General features: G+C 35.7%; 1 protein-coding gene across 1 annotated transcript; it reads right to left on the bottom strand.

The window, feature by feature from the left end:
* Positions 1–14,688: 14,688 nt before the first annotated feature.
* Positions 14,689–22,233, bottom strand: LOC104237598 (protein trichome birefringence-like 38). The gene is made up of 5 exons (XM_009791773.2): positions 21,873–22,233; positions 20,165–20,336; positions 17,176–17,351; positions 16,016–16,174; positions 14,689–15,408 (listed from the first exon to the last, which is right to left on the bottom strand). Exons 1-5 carry the CDS (start codon positions 22,154–22,156, stop codon positions 15,117–15,119), a joined length of 1,083 nt encoding a protein of 360 aa, XP_009790075.1. The 5' UTR covers positions 22,157–22,233; the 3' UTR covers positions 14,689–15,116.
* Between the last annotated feature and the right edge of the window lie 781 nt (positions 22,234–23,014).

Below are 23,014 nucleotides of genomic sequence, written 5' to 3' on the forward strand. Positions count from 1 at the left end.
CATGTAGCTTCTTCAACAGTATGATTTCTCCATAAGACTTTAACAAGCACAATTTCTTTTGACCGTAGCTTTCTTACTTACCTATCAACAATAGCCATCGGCTCTTTCTCGTAGGACAACTTCTCATCGAGCGGTATAGTCGGTGCTTCAATCACCTGAGATGAGTCTGATATACATTTTCTTAGCATTGAGACATGAAACACTAGGTGAATAAAGGATAACTCAGGAGGAAGTGCCAAACCATAAGCCATCCCTCCCACTCGATCTAGTATCTCATACGGTCCTATAAATCTGGGGCTCAACTCGCCTCTTTTCCTAAACTGCATTACACCTTTCATAGGGGAGACTCGTAGGAACACTTTGTCTCCAATCGTAAACACTAAATCTCTTCTTCTCTTATCAGCATAAGACTTTTGTCTGCTTTGAGCTGCAAGCAATCTCTGTCTGATCAACTGGACCTTGTCCATAGCTTCTTGTACTAGGTCGGGTCCCAATAAGTTAATCTCACCAGCTTCAAACCATTTGATAGGAGAACGACACCTTCTACCATACAATGCTTCGTAGGGTGCCATTTGATACTGGACTGGAAGCTATTGTTGTAAGCAAATTCAGCTAACGGTAGATAAGTGTCCCAACTACCTCCAAACTCAAGAATGCAAGATCTTAACATATCCTCCAAGATCTGAATAGTACGTTCAGACTGCCCGTCTGTCTGTGGATGAAATGTAGGTCTACTCGTGTACCCAATGCTTCTTGAAAAGATTTCCAAAAGCGTGAAGTGAATTGTGATCCTCTATCAGAGATGATGGATACTAGAACTCCGTGAAGTCGGACAATTTCGTTCATAAATATCTGTGCATACCTGACTCCACCATATGTAGTCTTCACTGGCAAAAAGTGTGTTGATTTCGTCAGTCGATCTACAATCACCCATATCGAGTCATAACCTCTAAGGGTTCGTGGTAGCCCGGTGACAAAATCCATAGTAATTCTTTCCTATTTTCACTTTGGAATCTCAATTTGTTGTAGTAGTCATGTGGGTCGCTGATGCTCAGCCTTGACCTGCTGACAAGTTAAACAACTAGAAACAAAGTTAGCAACATCTTTCTTCATACCTTCCAACCAATAAAATTGCTTCAGGTCATGGTACATTTTTGTGTATCCAGGATGTATAGTGTATTTAGTGTTGTGAGCTTCTTTAAGAATAGCATGTCTTAACCCATCTACATCTACTACACATAGCCTGTCACCCATTCGAAGAACACCATCACTTTAAACAATCATATCCTTACTTTTACCAGCTAAGGCCTCATCTCTTTATTTGTATAATCGTTCATCCTTATATTGGGTGGCCTTAATACACTCAACTAATGAAGACTTAGCCTGAGCACAAGCCAACAATGCCTCTGAATTTAGACACTAAATCTGATACCTGTATCTTCTAGTTTCTGAATATCTCTGGCCAAAGGTCTCTTCGTAGGGGCTATATGTGCCAAACTCCCCAGAGATTTTCTACTCAATGCATCAGCCACCATATTGGCTTTTCCAGGATGATACAAAATAGAACAATCATAGTCTTTGACTAGTTCCATCCAACGACGCTGCCGAAGATTTAGATCTCTCTACTGAAAGATATACTTTAGACTTTTATGGTCAGTATAAATCTCACAAGTTTTGCCGTATAGATAATGTCTCCAAATTTTTAGAGCAAATACCACTGTAGCCATCTCCAAATCATGTGTAGGATAGTTTTGATCGTGCTTTTTCAATTATCTCGAAGAATAAGCAATAACACGATCATTTTGCATGAGAACACATCCTAATCCCACCCTCGAGGCATCATAGAATACTGTAAATCCTCCAGAACCTGATGGTAAGGCTAATATTGGTGCAGTTGTCAAACATGTTTTGAGTTTTTGAAAGCTCTTCTCACATTCCTCTGTCCACTGAAACTTTGCATTTTTCTACGTTAGTTTGGTCAGAGGCGCTACTATTCTGGAGAAATTCTGCACAAAACGCCAGTAATAGCCTGCTAAGCCTAAAAAGCTATGAATCTCTGTAGGAGAAGTAGGTCTGGGCCATTTCTGCACAGCTTCAGTCCTCTTAGGATCTACCATAATTCCATCTTTGGATACAACATTCCCCAAAAATGCTACCGAGTCTAGCCAGAATTCACACTTCGAGAACTTATCATAAAGCTGATGTTCTCGCAATGTCTACAACACAATCCTGAGATAATTCTCGTGTTCTCCTTGGCTACGAGAATATATCAAGATATCATCAATAAATACTATTACAAATCTATCCAGAAATGGCTTGAACACCCTATTCATTAAATCCATGAATGTCGTTGGAGCATTAGTCAGTCCGAAAGGCATCACAAAAAACTCATAGTGCCCGTATCGAGTTCTGAAAGCAGTCTTAGAAATATCTTCATCTTTGATTCTAAGTTGATGATAACCAGAACGGAGGTCAATCTTTGAAAAGTGGGAAGCTCTTTGTAACTGATCAAACATGTTATCTATACGAGGCAAAGGATATTTATTATGTATTGTTATCTTGTTCAACTGCGTGTAGTCAATGCACATTCTCAGAGATTCGTCTTTCTTCTTTATGAACAGTACTGGTACACCCCATGGTGATACACTAGGTCTAATAAAACCCTTATCTAACAAATCTTGTAACTGTTGCTTTAGCTCCCTCAACTCTAATGGTGCCATTCGATATGGGGGTATCGATATGGGCTGTGTGTTAGGTAGCAAATCAATACCAAATTCTATTTCTCGTATTGGAGGCAATCCTGGTAAATCTTCAGGAAATACATCAGAAAATTCTCTCACTACTGGTACATTTTCTATACTAACTGTTTCCTTTCTTGTATCATTTACAATAGCTAAGAGACCCAAGCAACCTTTCTTCAGAAGTCGTTGAGCCTTCATAAAAGATACAATTTTGCAAGTCTCTGGAACCTTACTCCCTCTTAGAATAAAACTAGATTCATTTGGTATCTCAAACTTAACTATCTTTGCATGACAATTGACTATAGCATAGCAAGAATATAACCAATCCATTCCCATCAGCATGTCAAAGTCAATCATATCAGGTACAATAAGGTCAGCTACAGTATCTCTACCCTCAACCCGAATCTGACAAGCACGATACATGTATTCAGCTAATAGAGACTCTCCAACAGGAGTAGCAACTAGAAAAGGATCATTCAGTATCTCGGGATGTCTACTAAATCTCAAAGCAAAGTACGAGGACACATAGGAGTGGGTAGATCCTGGATCAATCAACGCAAGTGCATCAAATGAACAGACCCAAAGAATACTTGTAACCACTGCATTCGAGGCCTGAGCATCCTGTCTAGTAAATGCAAAAACTCTCACCTGACCTCTACCAGCATTTCCTTGTCCTTGATTCACAGTAGCACGGTCTTTAGCACCTTGACCTCTATTTCCTGTACCTGTAGCACCTGAAGAATTACGAGTAGTTTGAGTCGGTGCAGCTGACTAACTAGAAGCCTGGTTGAAATTTCTCGGAGGCTGAGGGCAATCTCTCAAGTGATGTCCCAACTGGCCACACCGAAAGCACTCTCCAGTTAGAACACGACAGTGGCCCAAATGTGATCTACCACAAGTCTGGCAAACTGGAGTAGTGGCATATATCTGCCCAGAATTATGATGTCCAGAAGATAATGGTCCCTTATTACCTTGTCTGTAATATGGTCTGTATATGGACTGTGAAGACATGTGTGTCCCTGTCTGAGAACCTTGTTGTTGTTGTTGTCGCTGATTTCCTGCTCTTCTATTTTCACTAAAACCACCATTAAAAGCCCCTCCTATCTTGGCCTTCTTACGTAAATCATTAGTTGCACGGTCCTCACGTCCCTTGTTTTCAATCTTTCTAGAAAGGTCGACTACATCAGAGTAGGATAAAGTCTTCATCTGTGGGGCTACTGCAGTGTATAGACGACCAACCAATCCATCAACAAACCTCTAAACTTGAGCTTCTTCGGTAGGCACTAAGTGAGGAGCATATATAGCCAGCTTACAAAACTTAGTGTTATATGTTGACACATCCATATCTAGAGTCTGAACCAATCTCTCAAAGTCTATTGTTGCATCAGACTGTCTGGAAGAAAATGATTGTTGCATCAGACTCTCTGGAAGAAAATGATTCTTGAACAACTTAGTGAACTCATCACATGTCAGTGGTGCTTCTCTAGTTGGCCTTCCTAGCAATACAGTTTCATACCATGTGTTGGCCATACCCTCTAGTTTGTATGCTGCGAGCTCCACGGCTCTCTCACTAGAACATCCAAGAGCACGTAATGCCTTGAGTGTCCCATCCAAGAAACTTTGAGGATATGCTGAATTATCGAAACCTGTGAAGTTTGGTGATTTCAATTTCAGGAACTCGTGTAGGGACACTTCCTTATTCCCGAAAGGCTGAGTCTGTGTAGGTGCTTGTGTCTGTAAAGTAGCCTGAGGAGATGAACTTCTGCCCTGAGTAGGCACCAATGCCTCTAACACATTTAATAACCTTGCCACTGCATCTGCAGGTAAGGCAACAGTAGGTACAACAGTTGGCTTTGGTGGTGGAGCGTTCTGAACTCCATGCTCTTGCACTTGATCTGGCATAACAGCTTGGTTTGACCCATGTTCCCAACTTGAGGTTGAGGGGCAGTCTATCTTCTAATTTGATGAACCCCAACTTGACCGCCGCCCCCCCTCCCGAGTAGCACCACGTCCAGTAGATGAGGGTGTGTGTGTCCTAGCCATATGAAAAAGAAATATTCCAAAGTCAATCTCAAGTTATCTCAACGCACGATCAAAGAATGAAAGAAGGGAAAACATTCCTAGATGTTCAGTAGCCTCAAGATCATAAATATGGACGCCTACATACCCATGAACAAGACTCTACTAAATATTTCTCCATGTCTCGGGACTTAAATCCTAAGCTCTGATACCAACTTTGTCACGACCCAATTAATGATCGAGACCGGTGCTTAGGAGCAAGTGCTCCCAAGTAAGCCTCATCATTATTTTACAGAAAATCGGACAGAGTTTCCCTTGTTTTTGGACTATCCCAAAAAAAAATCCTGTCTCAAATCAGCAACCAAACACCCTAATAGCAATTCAAATAATCGACAACTTATTAATTAACCAAAATAGTCTTCACCATTACTAATTAACCCACTAACAACCAGAAATACTAATTTATCTACAACTTTGATAAAAAAGAACGATACTCGACATAAGACTAATAACAAAATAATACTCATGACACTAAAAGAATGACTATGGAGCGACTCTAAGATTCAAAGAAAAGACCATAACAATTGATAAAAATCTCTGCCCACGCGAACAAGTGCGAGGCTCACCAAGAATTCTCAACCTGTGCGCTCTAATTAACGAAATCCTCGTCTGCGTCAACTGTTGTCTCTGTAAAAAAAATAGCAGGGAATGAGTCGCTAGATCAGTAAGTAATAAACTTAACCACAACCGTTTTTATTGGGTACAAGTCAGAAAACATGCTAGTAGATCAAACAGAAAATAACATAAAAATGCCCTTTCAGAAACAATAAATAATTTTCAGTTTCGTCATGTTTTTCTTGTAGTATAATACAATTAACAGTTCGGTAATAAGCTCGGTAACCACTGTCTAATATCAATATTTACATTTGGGAGGTTTCATGAACGGATCATGTAATCGATATAACTGTGGACTTCTTTGCAAGAAGTCAAATATAACGGGAGTCCCTACTCGAGGGAAATCGATAACGGTATGCTAGTTCTACCTACCCACTAGCGAGGGCTATAACGGTAATCTATAATTACAAGGTACACCAAGTCTAACGAACCCGTCGTTAGCTACGTGACCTTCAATATCTACTCCTATTTATACTTGTCTTTGTAATCCGTATATACTCATAGAAAATATTTTAAAACAATATAGGGCATTTCAGTTCTTATCAAATCATATAATTTCTTTTCGATAACAGTAAATTCAGGTAACGGTAAAACAGATCTAGTGACAACGAAAATATTTAAAACAACGACAATCTTCTCAAATAACTATTTCGGTATCATATCGAGTAAAAGACTTGTCCCACATGTAACTTAAAATAATCGGTAACATATTCATGTTAAAAATCATGTGTAAATCATGCAAGTTATGAAAACACAAATTGCGGTAAGATTACTACTCACAGTACTCCGTCTTTTTGGGCTTGTCATGACCTGAACTCTGGGAGGTCTGAATTTGAATATGGGAGCAAGGGTTGGTATTGGGAAGAATATTCACGATTAAAGGAATACGAGGAACGATGTTATCTTCTAACGAAATTGGTGAATGATTGGTCGAAGGAGAGAGTTGATCTTGCACAAGAAATTGACAAAATTGGCTTGGCTTTGCACAACTTGAATGCAGATTTGAGTGCAAAGGTTGATGCGTTCAACGCCCAACAATTTAATGATGATTTGTGTGACACTAGAAAAAACCTTCTAGACCAAATTAAGGAGCTAAAACGAGAATACAAAGCATTAGACCATATTTTTATTGAGGATGTCAATGTTGGAAAGAGTGTTCTAGAGTCATATGAGGGAATAGATAATATTATATTTGAAGACTCTAGTGTGTGTACATATGAGGATATAAATAGTGATACAATTCTAGAGTTGGGGCGTGTTGGCCCTCATTCTAAATATTTTTCGACATTGTCTTTGGATGATGAATATAAAGGCCGAGAAGTATAGAGTGAAAAATTTGTTACATGGCCTATTTATTTTTGTATCCTCACTAAAGGAGCATAGCCACAGATTGGATGCCATGTTAAGGGTACAATTCATAAGTTCGAGGTGGAGGTAGAAAGTGGTTCAAGTTGTGTTGCGACGTTAAATTAGGCATTTTTTTGGGAGGCAACCCAGCTTTACTGCTTTTTTTTATTTTGATTTTTTTTTGATATTGTATTATTTTTGTAGTGTTGTTTTGTTTTGTAGGATTATGAGCATAGGAAAAAAAAAGCCATTGGAAGATGCAAAAGTGAGCCAGATGGTTGGAATTAAGTGTGGGGTGCCCGCACAAGGGATCATGTCTGGGAGAAGTCTGAGTACCCCGTAAACCGCTATTACTTCGGCCTTTGGCCTTTCAGGGAGTTTCTTGTCCTCCCTCATTATATATTTTTTCTTTTATTTGTGCATTAGGGACACTGCACTCTTTTAAGTGTGGGGTGGAAGATTCTCTATGGTTTATATAGTATTATATCAGTACATTGTTTGTTTTTTTCTCGTTTTATTGTTAGCTAGCTTCTTATTTTTTTAATGCATAGTTAGTAGAATTAATGGTGTAGTATAGAGTAGTAGTTTTAGTAACTTAATTTAAAAATAAAAAATAAAATAATTCGAAAAAAGGAGTAGAAAATTTGCACTTTTCCCGACGACGGATCTCTTAGACAGTTTTCTTGAGGGATTAAAGTCTAAATAAAATCCAAAAATATGTCCTTTATTTTTTTATTTTTTTAGGTAGTAATAATTCCCCGTGATTTTTCTTTGTGCCTCGGTTCTTTTTCATGGGATGTAGTTTGAACCGCATAGTAGTTTTTAATTTTTTAGAGTAGATTAGAATTTAGGGAATAAAAGGAGGAAGAATGATGAACCTAGGCGCTCTTGACTTGTTTGACAGTAGCATATTTAGGTTTTGGCATGTGTAGTATCTTCCCTATGATTTAAAATTATTGATGATGCCTTGCTTAGCTGGATAGCATGTTATTGACGCATATGTATAATTTACTTGACTTATGTTCACTTTGTGAATGCTTAATATCTCGTGGCTCTGTGAATACTTGCATTTGTTGAGAGTCGGAATGGGACCGTCCTTAGTGAGTCATGTGTTATGTGTGGTGAGGTTTTTGTGTAGTCCTTATTTTTGTGATTGAGTCTAGAACTTGCCCGGTATGTGAATTGAAGCGAAATATTAGGTGATGCTCAGTTTGAAAAATGATTTTATACTTTCTTTGATCTTTTTGAGCATTATTGCTTATCATAAATAAAAATTATCCCTATTTAACCCTTTTGAGCCTATAGATTTTTATTTGGCACTCATATTATAAGCCTATACCCTTTTTGTTCTTAGTGTTTTGATTCTTTTACATTTTAAAGCCTTTTACTTGTGAAATGAGCGCTAAAAGAAGTAAGAAGTGACTAAGTGTGGTGTGGCTTTTGAGTGGAACCAATGAAAGAAAGAAGGGTGCACTTATTTTGTAAAAATAATACACTACTAGCGAAAATTAAAAAAATGAAAAAAATGAAAAAAAGAGAGAAAAATATAGATGAATAAATATCTCGTTTTTGCTAGTGGAGTGTAAATGATGATAGTGCTTATAGAAAAAGAAATAATTCTGGGGGTGATATTGTTTGTGTCACACCTCCTTTTTGCGCGCCCGCCCCGAAAGGTTTAAATGCGCGAGGGGAGTTTTTCCAATTTAGCTGACAATATTCGAAATGGGATTATTTATTTAATTCAGAGTCGCCACTTGGGAAAGGTTTGGCTTTTGGTGTCCCAAGTCACCGGTTTATCTTGAATCCCAAATCGAGGAAATTTTTGACTTTCCAAATGAAGTCTGCGAACCAGAAATTCTAAGTAAGGAATTCTGTTGACCCGAGGGAAGGTGTTAGGCACCCTCGAATCCCGTGGTTCTAGCACGGTCGCTTAAATTGTTATAATGGCTAAATATCTGATTTAAATACATGTTGTGACTTATGTGCTTTTATTAAGTTTAAACCGTTTTTATTATTATCATTTATTTTTATAGAATTGCAACGTCGTGAAAATGCATCTCGAACCACGTCACAATCAATGCACTCGTAGTTGTTAACACATTTCGACTCCGTTGAGATTTGAATTTGGGTCACATAAATGCGCACCCGAATTTAAGAATGTAATTTAATTAAACCGTGCCTAAAGAGTCTAACGTGTTATTATCTTTGGGGAAGGTAGTGAGATTCACTAAACAGTCCATCCCAAACTCTAAGTATTTATTATGGTTAATTATTGAGGGCCCCGCAATTTGCATTTTTTATTTGGCGAGGCTCATCTCATTATTTTAGAAGGATATCCTAAAGTGACTACATTTCTATTACGTTTGTCTCTAAAAACTAAAAGAAAGAAGATACCAAACTTACTTGTTTAAACAAATACATACTGAATTTTTACTATGTTTGCAGAATCCGAATTTTGTTTGATTACCCGATTGATTGTTTATGAGGTGAGAGTTACCTCATGCCTTGTCTTCATCGAGTGAATACGCTTGTTAATTTTCTAAGTGAGATTGCAAGCAAACTAATAACATATACTAAACTTATGTTAACGACCTCCAAGTTTGAATTTTAAAACTAGCCTATTTGGACTGGATAAATGAAATCGGCTGTTTATTAGGAAAACTACTACTAATTGAACTCAAAAATGCCTACTAGTTTTCCTCAAAAGTCATCGCATTATTTCGAAACAGTGAATCTATACCGAAGCCCATATCGAACCTATATCGGGACAAGTAATCTGACAAGAGAGTTGGCGTACATGGCCAAACTTTTAATGTAACCGCATGAGATTTTGTTTGGGATACATTTATCCTGGACCAAATACAACAGATTTGACAATTCAGTGGTCTAGACAAAATACATACAGATGTTTGCCATGATTCTATGTTATACTGTCATAACTAAATCAAGACCCAATGATTATATACATTAAAACACACCTGATCTAACAAACAATGCTATCTAATAGTTCCTCTCAAACAGAATGTATGTTAATTTATACAGAGCAATTGCAGTTGGAACGAACTTAAACAAATGCAGGCCAACTACCATTCAACCTATGGCCATGTTTTGAACATAGGTATTGTGAAGTAATCAGCATTCATTTCTTTTATTTCTGCTTCAAAGCTTCAAGCTTTCAACAACAAATGGTTTCAGAAGTGTGTACCTGGAAGTGTTTACAGTTGAAGAAGAAGAGAAGTCAGCAGAGTAACAATAGGAGCAACACCGAACAGCAGCAGTAACAGCAGGTAACAAACAAGGCAGTGGAAATAGAAACCCCAGATAGACCAAACTTCAGGAAATAAACCAATGCAAACCACAATCAGTGAACTCAGTTTAAACTTGGAAGGATCAGAATCGATTGAACAAGTAGAAGAACAAATGAAATCCAGACAACAATGTGAAGAAACAGTTCCTGATTTTTCTATATCTTTTCTCTCTTGTATCTGTGTTTGTATCTCCTCTTTTGTGATCTCGCTATCTCTCTATGTATCTCTTTTGAATAATCCAAAGAAAACCAGTCTAAATTTTCAATCCAGAAATCTCTCTGTCTTTTCAGTTCTTCTATCTATTCTGAAAATCCCAGCCCCCAGTCCAGTCTGAGTTCCCTATGTGTGTCTGTGTGTGTGTATCTCTCAATGTGTCTCCCCTTCTTTCAAAATTTCCCCCTCTTATAAGCCTAAAACTCAGCCCTTTAACAGCCTGTTCATCAATCAGAAAACCCCTCCCATGTGTTGTTTTCTTTTCAGTTTCCACTTACTATTTAAATAAAAACACACCCCCATGATATTCCCTGGCAGACTTACCTTTTAAGTAAGGTTTATTATTTCTGAACTAAAGCAGGATATGGGCAGCAGAATATAATCTGACAGCATATGCTGTCAAACTATTTTAAACTTAACAAAGGTCTTTATGCAGAACACATGTTGTGCACAAGTGCACATGCCCTCCAATTCAGACTGTAACTAAACAACAACATTCCTTTTACATTTCTGATTCAAATTAACAACTATAAGTAACTAAACTCAGTTTCCTAATTGATTCAAGCAATGCTTAACAGAAGCAGGTCAATTTGTTATTGTTTAGACAGCTGAAACTAATTGACGACATATGTCGACTCGACCATACTAATCATAACATGTACAATCGAAACCATGATCAGAAATCTAACAGTATTAACAAAGGGGTTCAGATTGCAATGTCAAAACACAGATGACCTCGGGGGCTGATTAATCGAGCAGTTTCAAATTCCATTGACTATACAGTTTACCCACACACACATTACCAGTAAATGAAAGAAAGATTCAATCAAAACAGAGATGGACAGAAACAGTTGATAAACATTTTAAAGACACAAATTAAACAAACAACTGGACACACAAACAGACATTTAAATACAACAGACAAAACGAACTGATAAAGAAAAACAAAAATTACCTCGAAACTTGAAAAAATCAGGAAACCTTGTCTTGGATTCAAATAGATCTTTCTTGGGGTTGAATGGACTTTAATCGAAGTGTTTCTCAAATGAGAAACACTTCGATTAGGGTCCATTAGACCCTAATCACTTGGCTCAAACAGACACGGATCAGTCACGAGGAAACCTAGGGTTCTTAGAGGGCAGATTTGGGTTTTGGGTTTACTTGGTTAGATTCGGACCAAACCAAGCATGGTTTGGTCACGAGGGAGGTCCGGGGACTGCCTGGTGTGAAACTGGGGCAGATCTGTGTAAGTCAGGTTCCGACTCGAATCCTCAAATGAAGATTCGAGAATGTGGGAGGGGATTTGAGCTAAGTGGTTGATGGATTTGGGTTCAGGGTGGTGAGGTGCATCTATGGTGTTAAGGTGGAGGTCACCGGCGTTCATGCCGCCGGCTTTCATAGTGAATGTGCACAGGGGCGGCTAGGGTTTGGGGATTGAGGTCTGTGGAGGGGATGACTGAGGTAGGGGTCTTGGATAGGGGGCAGGGTATGATACGAGGCTTCTTATACGGGGTGAATGATCGTGTCTAGGCCGTTGGATTGAACGCGATCAACGGCCTGGATCTGAAGGTCTAACTGAAACGATGTCGTTTAGCTTACTAGGGGTTGGGTTGGTCCGGGTGAGACGGGTCGGATCTGTTCGTGGGTACGGGATGTGTGATCTTGGCCGTTGATCATTCTGAGATCAACGGCTCAGATCAGACCATGCCAAAACGATGTCGTTTGGAAGCTCCTGAGGTCAGCTGGTCTGGACCCGGGCAAACACACGTTCTGGGCTTGATTTTGGGCCTCAGATTAAAATGAAAACAGGCCCAAATTTGATTTCAACCCAATTCTGCACTCTTTTCTCTTTTTTTTTATATATATATTTTTTTTATTTTAAAACAAAACTTAATTGAACCAAATTAAAATTCATTAATCAAACACTTAATACAATTATTTACACACATATATTAAAATATTTAAAGTAGGTAAAATCAAAAAAAACAACAATCACGGACAAAGATGCATATTTATGATTTTCCATTTAATAACCGGATTACGGTTCAAACTACGCATGACACACATTTTTTTGTACTTTGTTTTGATAAAAATAAAAATGGGCCAAAATCATAAATAATTGACAAAGTGCCACGTAAAAATCCAGAAATTGTACAGCAAAACCAATTGCTATTATTTTCGTTTCTTTTTGGAGTGATCGTCGCGAAAACAAAAATCACGTGCTCACAGTTTGTGAAATTGAAGTGGATTGAAGAATTTGCGCTTAAAAGGTGTTCATGTGATGTGTTAAAGTGCTTAGGAGGGTGAACCACTATTCCTATATATATATATATCCTACCCTTCCCTTAGCCCACGTTACAACCATGAAAAAGTCCTAACTGATTTTAGATCGAGCGAGCTTACATTAGTAGAGATTTACATTAAGGGCAAGCCTATGGTACCAATTGCGTGCATGTGACTTTTTTGTGAGAGTGAGTAATTTTCTTTGATATATGTGAGTCCCTAAACTATATTTGATCATGAGAGTCGAATGTGTGGATTCAACTTACCCTCTTGTTCTTGTTGTGAGGGCACATGGTTTCACGAGGAATATGTAACATTATTAGACTTCTCTAGGATGTTGAGTGTTCAAGCCATGAGTGTTGGAACATTGAATCAGTTTTTAAGGCTAGGATTGTTGTGAGCATATTGTCTTTGTTTGAATATTTTTGAAGAATGGCATAAGCAGAGGGTAGTTTATGTGATTGCATATGCTAGAGTTTAATTGTTGCTATCAACTATGGTCATTGGAGTAGAGTGTTCAAAGATAGAGTTATTTGTTGGTTGACTCGAGGACGAGCAACGTTTAAGTGTGGGTGTTGATAATCAGCTTAATGTATATATATTTTGATATACATCGCCTTGCATTTGGCTCATGTCTCGAAGATTTGAGATGCATAATATGATAGTTTGTGCTCATTTGTGGTATTTCTATGTGTAGGAATCATTAGGAACAATTCGGAACGAAATGGCGCGAATTAGAGAAAAATTGGGAAGAAAAAGCACAATAAAAAATTTGAGGTCCAGGGCAGTGTGGGGCGCTGGCTGTGGCGCAATTTATAGCAGCTGAAATTTTTGGGCGCCAGGGCCAGCTCCCCACACTGCCCTGGACGCTCGGAACGTGAAGTTGTCTTATTCTGACTATAACTCGGTTATTTTGACCCCAAGACGCCCCCAACTCATATAAAAGCCAACCTAAACCTATTTTAATGGAGGGAGGATGTTTTTGAGAGTATCTTTTGACAAGGGAGAGCACAGAGCCACCATGGAGGCCGGGTTTCATCTTTTCTTCCACCAAACTGTAATTTTTATATTTCTTTGTATGATTTGTTGTTCGGCTACCATGTCTATGTGGAGCTAAACTTCGCGTTCTAGGGTTATGGTTCTTTCATAATTATTGTTATTTGGATATTAATTTTGATTTCTTGATTTATCGTATTAGTTTATTTATTCAATTCTACACTAAATTATTTGATTGTTTGATCACCAATTAAATACTATCTACGAATCTAGAATTGAACTCGAAAGTGAAAATTCTAAAATGCATATAGGATTGAGTAGAGCAAGTTCTTGAACCTGGGTATCAGGGAAAGGATTCGCGGTTAGGATAGACATATACCTAATTGTCTTGCTTGGTTGATTTACAGGAATTATAAATGTGTTCTTGTTAGTTCTAATTCCATAGACATATAGGCGTTAGGTTAGCTTGAATAGGCGAGTAAGAACTCGACAGATTCTTATGAGCAATATTAACTTTGTCAACCAATAAACCAGATAAATTAATTAATCAATTTAATTGAAGAATACAATATGATTGTTAGATAGCCCATAACTCTAGATCGTTTTCATCATATTGATAACATAAAAATATGTTCTTCTTCTGTTCAAAGTTCATTATTTATATTTCTTTATTTAATTAGTTTAAAATCAAATACTTCTAGGTTTAATTCTTGTTTAGATAATTAAGATAGACTAATTTAGTTAATAGTTAATCACAAGTCCTTTTGGGTTCGACATCCGGCTTTTAGTTACTTTATTACTTGACGACCGTGTATACTTGCTTGTGTGTTTGGCCGCAACAAGTTTTTTATACCTCATACCAAATGACCCCTAAAAGGATACCACTTATACACCAAAATGTAGTGCTAAATGAGCGGGTTAGATCGGATAGAAAAGCAGCTAACGATGCAAGAGCTCTTTTCCCTTTATACGCTCTAATAAAAGGGTATATCGGGTTTTTCGACCCTATGTTTATGATCGGGTTAAAAAGAAGTTAGGAAAACGAATAAATATTTGACTCGCACACATTTAATATGATCCAAAATCCAAGTACATACTTTCAAAACTCAGTAGAAGAAAGTTTGTATTGAGTTAAAACAATCCAAAGATAATCTTAACATTGTGTGACCACAAATCACAAGTCCCTTGGCCCTTTAACTTATTACATCTCCAAACAATTTTCTGTCCTTCAATTCATTGATTACTTTATAATTGAGTCTTGCTACAAATAATATTTATGAAAACAAACAAATAATTAACAACAAACAACTATTTGAGGAGTCTTTACTCTTTATTGTACTCTTTGTTGTAATGTGCATCCAATTGCTCCAAAAATATACAATTAATAGACAGTGTCGTTACACCATTCATGCAGGTCACTACTTATGCGACAAGGAATTTCACCACCTTAGGACAGTTAGAGTTACTGCAGCCGTTGACTATAAGTGAAAATGAAGACCACAAGTAGAACACAATACGAGGATTAATTTCATCCTCACATAATCAATGCAGCATAAAGAAGCTGGTTCCAAGTATCAGGCAATCCAGGAAGGCACCAGTGGCTACAATCAACACCAGGGTGCTCGCCGCTATAAGCTGAAGGATGAGCATCTTTTCTTAATTGTGACAAAAATGTGATATCGAGGAGATAAACCGGTGTCTTAATCCGAGTTAATACTTTGTTAACGACCATTGCAGATGCTGGTAATCCTGCTGGATATGTTGATCCTGATAATGGAACTTGCTCTGAATTGCAATTCCTTGTTGAGGAACCCCATTCTTTACCACTGGTCAAAATGAGACATTTTTAAAGTCATATGATGTTAGTTCAATGTGCATTTTTAAAGCCCTATGATGATCAAAACAGAGATTTATAGCCTATATGGCCAAGGTTTTTTATTTTATTTTTTATCAAAAGTGCTTTTTTTTTTTTGCCAAAGTGCTTTGAGTAGAAGCAGAAGCGGTTTTTGAGAAGCATGAAAAAGTAGTTTCTCCCCAAAAGCACTTTTAAGAAAAATACATTTAAAAGTACATTTTTAAAAGCTTGCCCTAATATTAATTAGGGCACAAAATATCTTTCAAATTAATTAGTCAAACACAAACTGTTTCTCAAAAAGTATTTTCTTGAAAAACACTTTTCAAAATAAGTTGATTTTAGATGTTTGATTAATCAGGCTATTAGTGTACATGTTATGGTTTCATCCAAATTCAGTTGTTTTGGCGCAGACCTTATATATGTGTTAAATCAAATCCAGTAAATCACATGAATAATAGTAGAATTTTGCCCTCGAACTCATAAAGTTTAAATCTTTAATGTATGTCTAGTTTATGATTGTTTTTGTGAGAGCATGGATGTGGAAAGTGTTAGGGAAACTAAAGGGGGTGAGGACTTACATATAATGAGTGGGAGAAATGCCCTGGAAAAAAACTTTGGTTTTGGAAGAATCAACATTTTGATCAACCCATCTTGCCCAAGTTGTTAGGCCTTTGTAAAATGCCATCAAACGGTCCATATCTTTTGACACTTTTGAGCCATCTTGCACATAATCCCATCTACAACATTAGAAATTGGTTACTACCATGGTTTTTAGACTTCTTTACAGTTTAATCTTTAATGTCGCACTAAGGTCTAAGGTTATAACAGGAAGGATATATATATATATATATATATATATATATATATATATATATATATATATATATCGCGATTATCTCTTAAAGGGGGTCTTGAAGCAACGGAGAAGTACTCTACATTTTTACGAGTGAGAAGGGTTTGAACTACCATCGCCAGTAGTAGGTATGACTGTCTGTATTGAAGAATTAAAGCCTGTTTGGCCAAGCTTATTTTAGGCCAAAAGTGTTTTTTTTTTTTTTTTTTGCCAAAAGTACTTTTGGCCAAAAATTGAGGTGTTTGGCCAAGCTTTTGGAAAGAAAAAAAGTACTTTTGAGGAGAATGAGAAAAAAGTAGTTTCTCTCCAAAAGCACTTTTTTGAGAAGCACTTTTGAGAAAAATACACTTAGAAGCAGTTTTTTAAAGCTTGATCAAACACTAATTGCTACTCAGAAGTGCAAAAGTACTTTTGAGAAAAGCACTTTTAAAAAAAAAGTATTTCTCAAAATAAGCTGATTTTTGCAGCTCGGCCAAACGGGCTATTAACCTAAATACTCTTGCACCCAACTGCTTAAACTATAAATAGTTGCTGGATGTATAATATATGTATAATCAATGTATGATATATGTAACTTTAGTGTATAATCTATGTATACCAGTTTTTAAAAAGTAAACAGTAAATCCAGTCGACTGTTTGTGTAAAGATTCTGCCTATGTTATGTTTGTCGGGTCAGACCTGCCAGGTCGGGAACCTTTTAAAATTGGGGTCCCCCTATCTTTGTCTATATATGAAAAAGGCAGCCGGATGCTTCGTGCATCATGTATTTATGTAGGGTCCAAGAAAAGGTCACATCCCAATGAGTATAATGTAGACAGTCTACCCTGATGCAAGCATCATTTCAGTTTCGTTAAAGAGAGATGAAAGGAGGAAGAAAAATGTTACCCTTGAGATTTTCCTTTGTGAGTCCACCAATGCCAAGAGTTGAAAATCAGCATATCCATTCCTTTCCAAGCTTCACCTTGTTGAATAGAATCCAATTTCAACACCCGGCCAATGTTCTCTCTTACTATATCGACCAAATATGGGGTTCGATAAAGAAATAAAGTTACTCCATAATCCTGCAAATCATAAAAAGATATCAAGGTAAAGAAAGGGTGGGTGGGGTGGGGGTGGGGGTAAAGATTAAACCAATGTTGATCTTTGAAAATGACTACAATATTCTCGAGTTTTATTTATTGATCTCATGTGCTCAGTGGCGGATCTTCCCTTTGGGTAGGGGGTCACCGATCCCCGATAACTTAAAAAAAAATATATATATATATATATCTAAAATAACAAGTATATATTTTGATTGGCACCCTAAGATGTTAATCTTAGGAGCTATATTGGTCGATTTAGAGGAGCACAACTTGACTTTTAGTGCGCTGCGTGAGTTCGATTCTGACTCTAGCATTTGATAAATCTTTATTCGACAATAACGCCCCTACCACTTTAAAATCTTGGGTCTGCCTCTGATTATACTTTACGGATCTCGTATGAGAAGGGTAAAATATAACTACGACAATTATATAATGGGATATAAAACAGAAATCTCCAATCGACACATATAACCAAATACCCTTTAAAATTCAATAAATATGAGCACAAGTTGCCAACAAGAAATATCATAAGCTTTTATATAAGCATGCAAGCAATGCCTTTCAGTGTTTGGTTTGAGCATTTTGCTAGAATTGGCAAAGGATATGAAATATTTATACCCTAACAAGTGACAATCAAAAAGTCATTAATAAAAAGTGCCATGAAAGATTGGACCTACAGCTACAAGTGATTATGACAATGTTCTAGCAAAGGTAACATAACTAAATAACGAACATATCATTTTCAAGATGTGGGAACCACATATAATACCAAATCAAATAGGATCGCATAAATTAAAATGAAGAAAATAAAATATTTAAAATGTCAAAGACTAAAGATCTTTCGAATATTTTGTTGACTTAAAATTTCAAGAAATGGACAAAAGTAACATGTGGCGGAGAAACTACTTAATTTTCGATATGAATTCATGTATATATTCATCTAATTATTTAAAATAATATTTTTTTTTTGTACAAATTATATAAAATGTAGTATATTTCAAAAAAATTAAAAGTATTGTACTCAAAAGAAATTTTTTTGACTACTCAAACAATGGAAATATCGGTTATTAGGGGTTCATGGTTCGGTTTAGATCGATTTTTCCCTAAAAAGAAACCAAACCAAGTAAGTTGATTTTTCAAATATTAGAACCAAATCAAACCAAATATTAAGTCGGTTTTTTCTCGATTCAGTTTATGTCGGGTTTTTTCTTAAATATAAGACAACACTGCCAAACACATATTCCGGCGACCACATTTTCAATGTAACATTATCAAATCAATTGCCCTTTGAGAAATCTATTATTTACCAAGATATATTGATGATAATTGAATCAAATAGTGATGAATAATTTAAGGACTCAATTAAAAATATATTATTTTTAACATAAAATGGATTCTTACATTTAACAAAAGAAAACTATCAATCAAACTAGAATGTAAAAGTAAAGAACTGTACTAAAAGTGCAAACTATTAAAATTTACCATAAAATTTTTTAAACTTTGTATAAAAATATACATATATATAGGTGTAATAATAAATTTGAAATAGTTACTCCTATAGTCGGTTTAGTTCGGTTCTTTTCGGGTTTTTTCTGATTAAAACCAAAACCAAACCAAATTTGATCGATTTTTAAAATTCAAAACCAAAACCAAACCAAACTAAAAAGTACTAATTTTTTTTGTCGGTTTAGCTTGATTTGGTTCGGTTTTTCGGATTTTTATGAACACCTCTATCGGTTACACAAAATGAAAAGGATAGTAAAAAAGAAATGAAATCGATATCGTTACCTAATATAAAACAGATACTGTAATTTATAAATAAAAAGTTAGTAAAACAAATGGTATTGCTCCGATAAGAAAAAGGAACAACAAAATAAACTTTTGTTTCTCTATGCTTAACAAAAGAGTAAATTAATGGGAAAGAGCATTTCAAATGTTGAAATTGTTGTTCACGCCTCTGACAAGTCACGGGTTTTACTCTATTAAAAACAAATAAAATCCATAAAAATCTTTGTCTCCCATTGACATTCTGCAAAGGCTAAAAGGTCTTTTTTTTTCTTAAAGATAAAGATAAAAAAATATTTAAAAAATAGAGACAAAGAAAACATGTGGTCTTTTGGCTTCGTGATAAAAAAAAGGCCTTTTGGCTTCAAAGTAACTTTTGTTTTTAAAAAGTAAGAGAGCCTTTTGAGCAATTGGTAAAATTATGTTTGTGTGACTTACATGTCACGAGTTGTTTGAACCGCATAAATAATCACTAATGTTTGAGGATAGGTTGTCTATATCATATCCTAGAAATATGGTCCTTGCCGGATACTTTGTGCACCGGGCTATCATATATATTATATATCATATCTATTGACCTTGCTATCATATATATTATATATCATATCTATTGACCTTTTTGCGTATTTACTTCTTCAAATTTTAATATTTTTTAATAAAAATTCTGGCTCCACTATTTATTACAGATCTATACCAGCATGGTAGATTCGGTATAGTTCTGTATATCGCAACAAGACAAAAATTTATACGTGTATCATAGAATTACGTACATAAAAGTAAAGTTATGGAATCTATAATTAGTGGTGCAATGTAATATATAACAACAGTACATATACGATGTAATTTCATTAGCGGGCTTCGGAAAAGATTGTACGTATGTATACCTTATTCCTACTTTGTGAGAGTAGAAAAATAGTTACCGTTACTAGACAATGAAACATATAATAACACCTAAAATTACCAAAATGGAAGAAAAAGAAAGAAGAAAAAAAGGAGAAATAAAATACCTGAAAAGTCACAGAAGAAATTGCCTCTTTTCTGGTAAAAGAAGTGGTTGCATTTGGCACCGACGAATGTAGCATACAAGCCAATGATTCCCACATGTTCAAACTCAATGAATCACCTACAAACATAATTTTCTTCCCTAACCATCTTTTCAAGAAATCTTTTCCATCAAATCTGCAAAAATATAAAATAAAATAAAAAGTAAAGAAAACAAAAGTTATAGCGACACCAATATCTACCAATATCTTGGAAAGGGCAAGAAAAAAAACAATTATAGTATTACAACGACAGCAATAACAACCCAATAAAATCTCACTAGTGAGGTTTGGGAAGGATAGTGTGTACACAAATCTTACCCCTACTCAGAAGGAGTAGAGATGTTGTTTCCGAAAGACCTTCGGCTCAAGAAAACAAAAAGACAAAGGAAAATAATATTAGTAGCACCACAGAAATCACAGAAAAAATAGGAACAACATGAAATCCAGAAAAAGATGCAAAGCAAAAGCAATAGCTAGTAAATAGGTTCTGCACTGAAAAGCAAAATAGTAAGATACAATATTGTCACTAGCTATAAAATCCTACCAGACTATTCTCATAAAGGTACGAAGTAAAACAAAACTCAACTGCCTCCTAATTTACAACTCTAATACTCGACCTCCATATTTTTCTAGTGTCTTTTTTTTGAATTTTTTGGTTGTTCCTCTTTTGGGAGTTAAACTTGTGTATATTGACATTGACCGTGCTTAAAAGGCAACTTAAATAACCATTCATAAAAAGTAAGAAAGCCAAGTTTAAAAAGAAAAAGATAAGTTATAGTCTGAATTGAACTTGTGATCTAAAGCAATTGTGAAAGTTCACAATACTAAAATAATTCTTTTATTAAGCTGATTCAACAATTTATATTTAACAAAAAATATCATTTTTACATAATTTTTTCCGGGAAAGAGATTCAACTAAACTACCTTTACTCTTAACTAGCTTCACCTCTTACTATACATATTAAGGTATACTTCTTCCGTCTAAAAAAGAATGACCTTTTTTACCGCAAAGACAGATTCAAAATTTAAATTTTATGGGTTCAACCTTTAAGATTTTTAATAGTGATTCCATTATATTTTCAAAGTTATTGATTCTTATATACTACTATATCTGTTGTAATTTTAGTAAATTTTTATATACATTTATGCGCAGCGTAAAAAATAGTGGGTTCAGACAAACCCGGTACTAATATGCTATATCGATCCACCTTTATTTGACCGAGCACGAAGCTTAAGAAAGAATGAAAGACTTTTAAATTTATCGTCCAAAACATTGTGGTAGTATATTATATCAATTAAGGGCAAAATAAAAAGTTTAAAGTTAGTATTATTTTTAAATTTAGAAAGAAGTCATTCTTTTTTAAAGACACTAAAATGGAAATAGATTTATTCTTTTTGAAACGGGAAGAAAGGGCAGTCTCGTGCACTAAGCTCTCACTATGCGCGAGTTTCGGAGAAGAGCCAGACCACAGGGGTTTATTGTACGCAACATTACCCTGTATTTCTGCAAGAAGTTATTTTCACGGCTTGAATTCGTGACCTTCTGGTCACATAACAACAGTTTTACTAGTTACGTCGAGACTATCTTTCTTAAAGTTTGAAGTTATATTGTTTCTAAATCTGGAAATGAATCATTCTTTGAAAGGACTAAATAGAAATAGATTATAGATACCTGGGTAAGTTGCAAGAATCAGGTTTCCAAGCATATTTGAGGTATTCTTTATCAGGGCGTCCATATTTTTGGCAATCAAATTCTGGGTCAATGAAAGGACAACTTGAAGATTGGTAAAGAGGAAATGAAGTGTCAATTACCCATTTTCCTTGAAATAAGTTGCAGCTCATTTTTCCTCTGCTACTAACATTCTTTACCACAAACTCAGCTTTAACAGTTTCTGTTTGTAAGAAGAGAGAAATAACAATAACTAAAGTTATTGATTGAAGAAGTAGACTTGACATGACTTTGGTTTAAAAAAATTCTTTTTGGTTTTGTGTTCTTTTTGGTACAGACAATGTAGAGAGAGATGATGAGCATAGAAAAGAAAGTTGGCTTTATATTTATAGTAAGTATATGTACATATATATAACAAAAAACAAACACAGAACAAAATAAACGGGCAGCTCGATGCATAAAATATTTTGTGTTTATGTAGGGTACAGGGAAGAGTCGCACCCCAAGGGATGTGATTTAGATAGCGTACCCTAATGCAAATATTAGTAGTTGCTTCCACGACTCGAACTCATGACTTATAAGTCACACAGAAACAACTTTATTGTTGCTCCAATACTCCCCTTCTAAAGAAAAAAAATAGAAAATACGCAAACATTAGTGGTTGCTTCCACGGGATAGTAAGTCTATGTACATATATATAAGAAAAAACAAACACACAACAAAATAAACGGGCAGCTCAATGCCTAAAGTATCACGTAATTACTTAGGGTTCAGAGAAGTGCCGCACCCCAAGGGATATGATTTAGACAGCATACTCTAATTCAAACATTAGTGGTTGCTTCCACGGCTCGAACCAGTGACCTATAAATCACAAAGAAACAACTTTATTCTTGCTCCAATATTAAGTCCCCTTCTATAGAAAAAAATAAAAATAGAACGAAATACATTAATTTGATTTTTTTGGGGGGAGGTGGGGGGGGGGACTTAGGGGCCGTTTGGCCATACAAAATTTTTACTTTTTTCAAAATTTTCTGTTTGTTTTTGTGTTCTTTTTGGCACAGACAATGGAGAGAGAGAGATGAAGAGCATAGAAAAGAAAATTTGGAATTCATATTTATAGTAAGTCTATGTACGTATATCCAATC

The sequence above is a fragment of the Nicotiana sylvestris genome, chromosome 9 (genome assembly GCF_000393655.2).
Source record: "Nicotiana sylvestris chromosome 9, ASM39365v2, whole genome shotgun sequence".
NCBI classification, from domain to species: domain Eukaryota; kingdom Viridiplantae; phylum Streptophyta; class Magnoliopsida; order Solanales; family Solanaceae; genus Nicotiana; species Nicotiana sylvestris.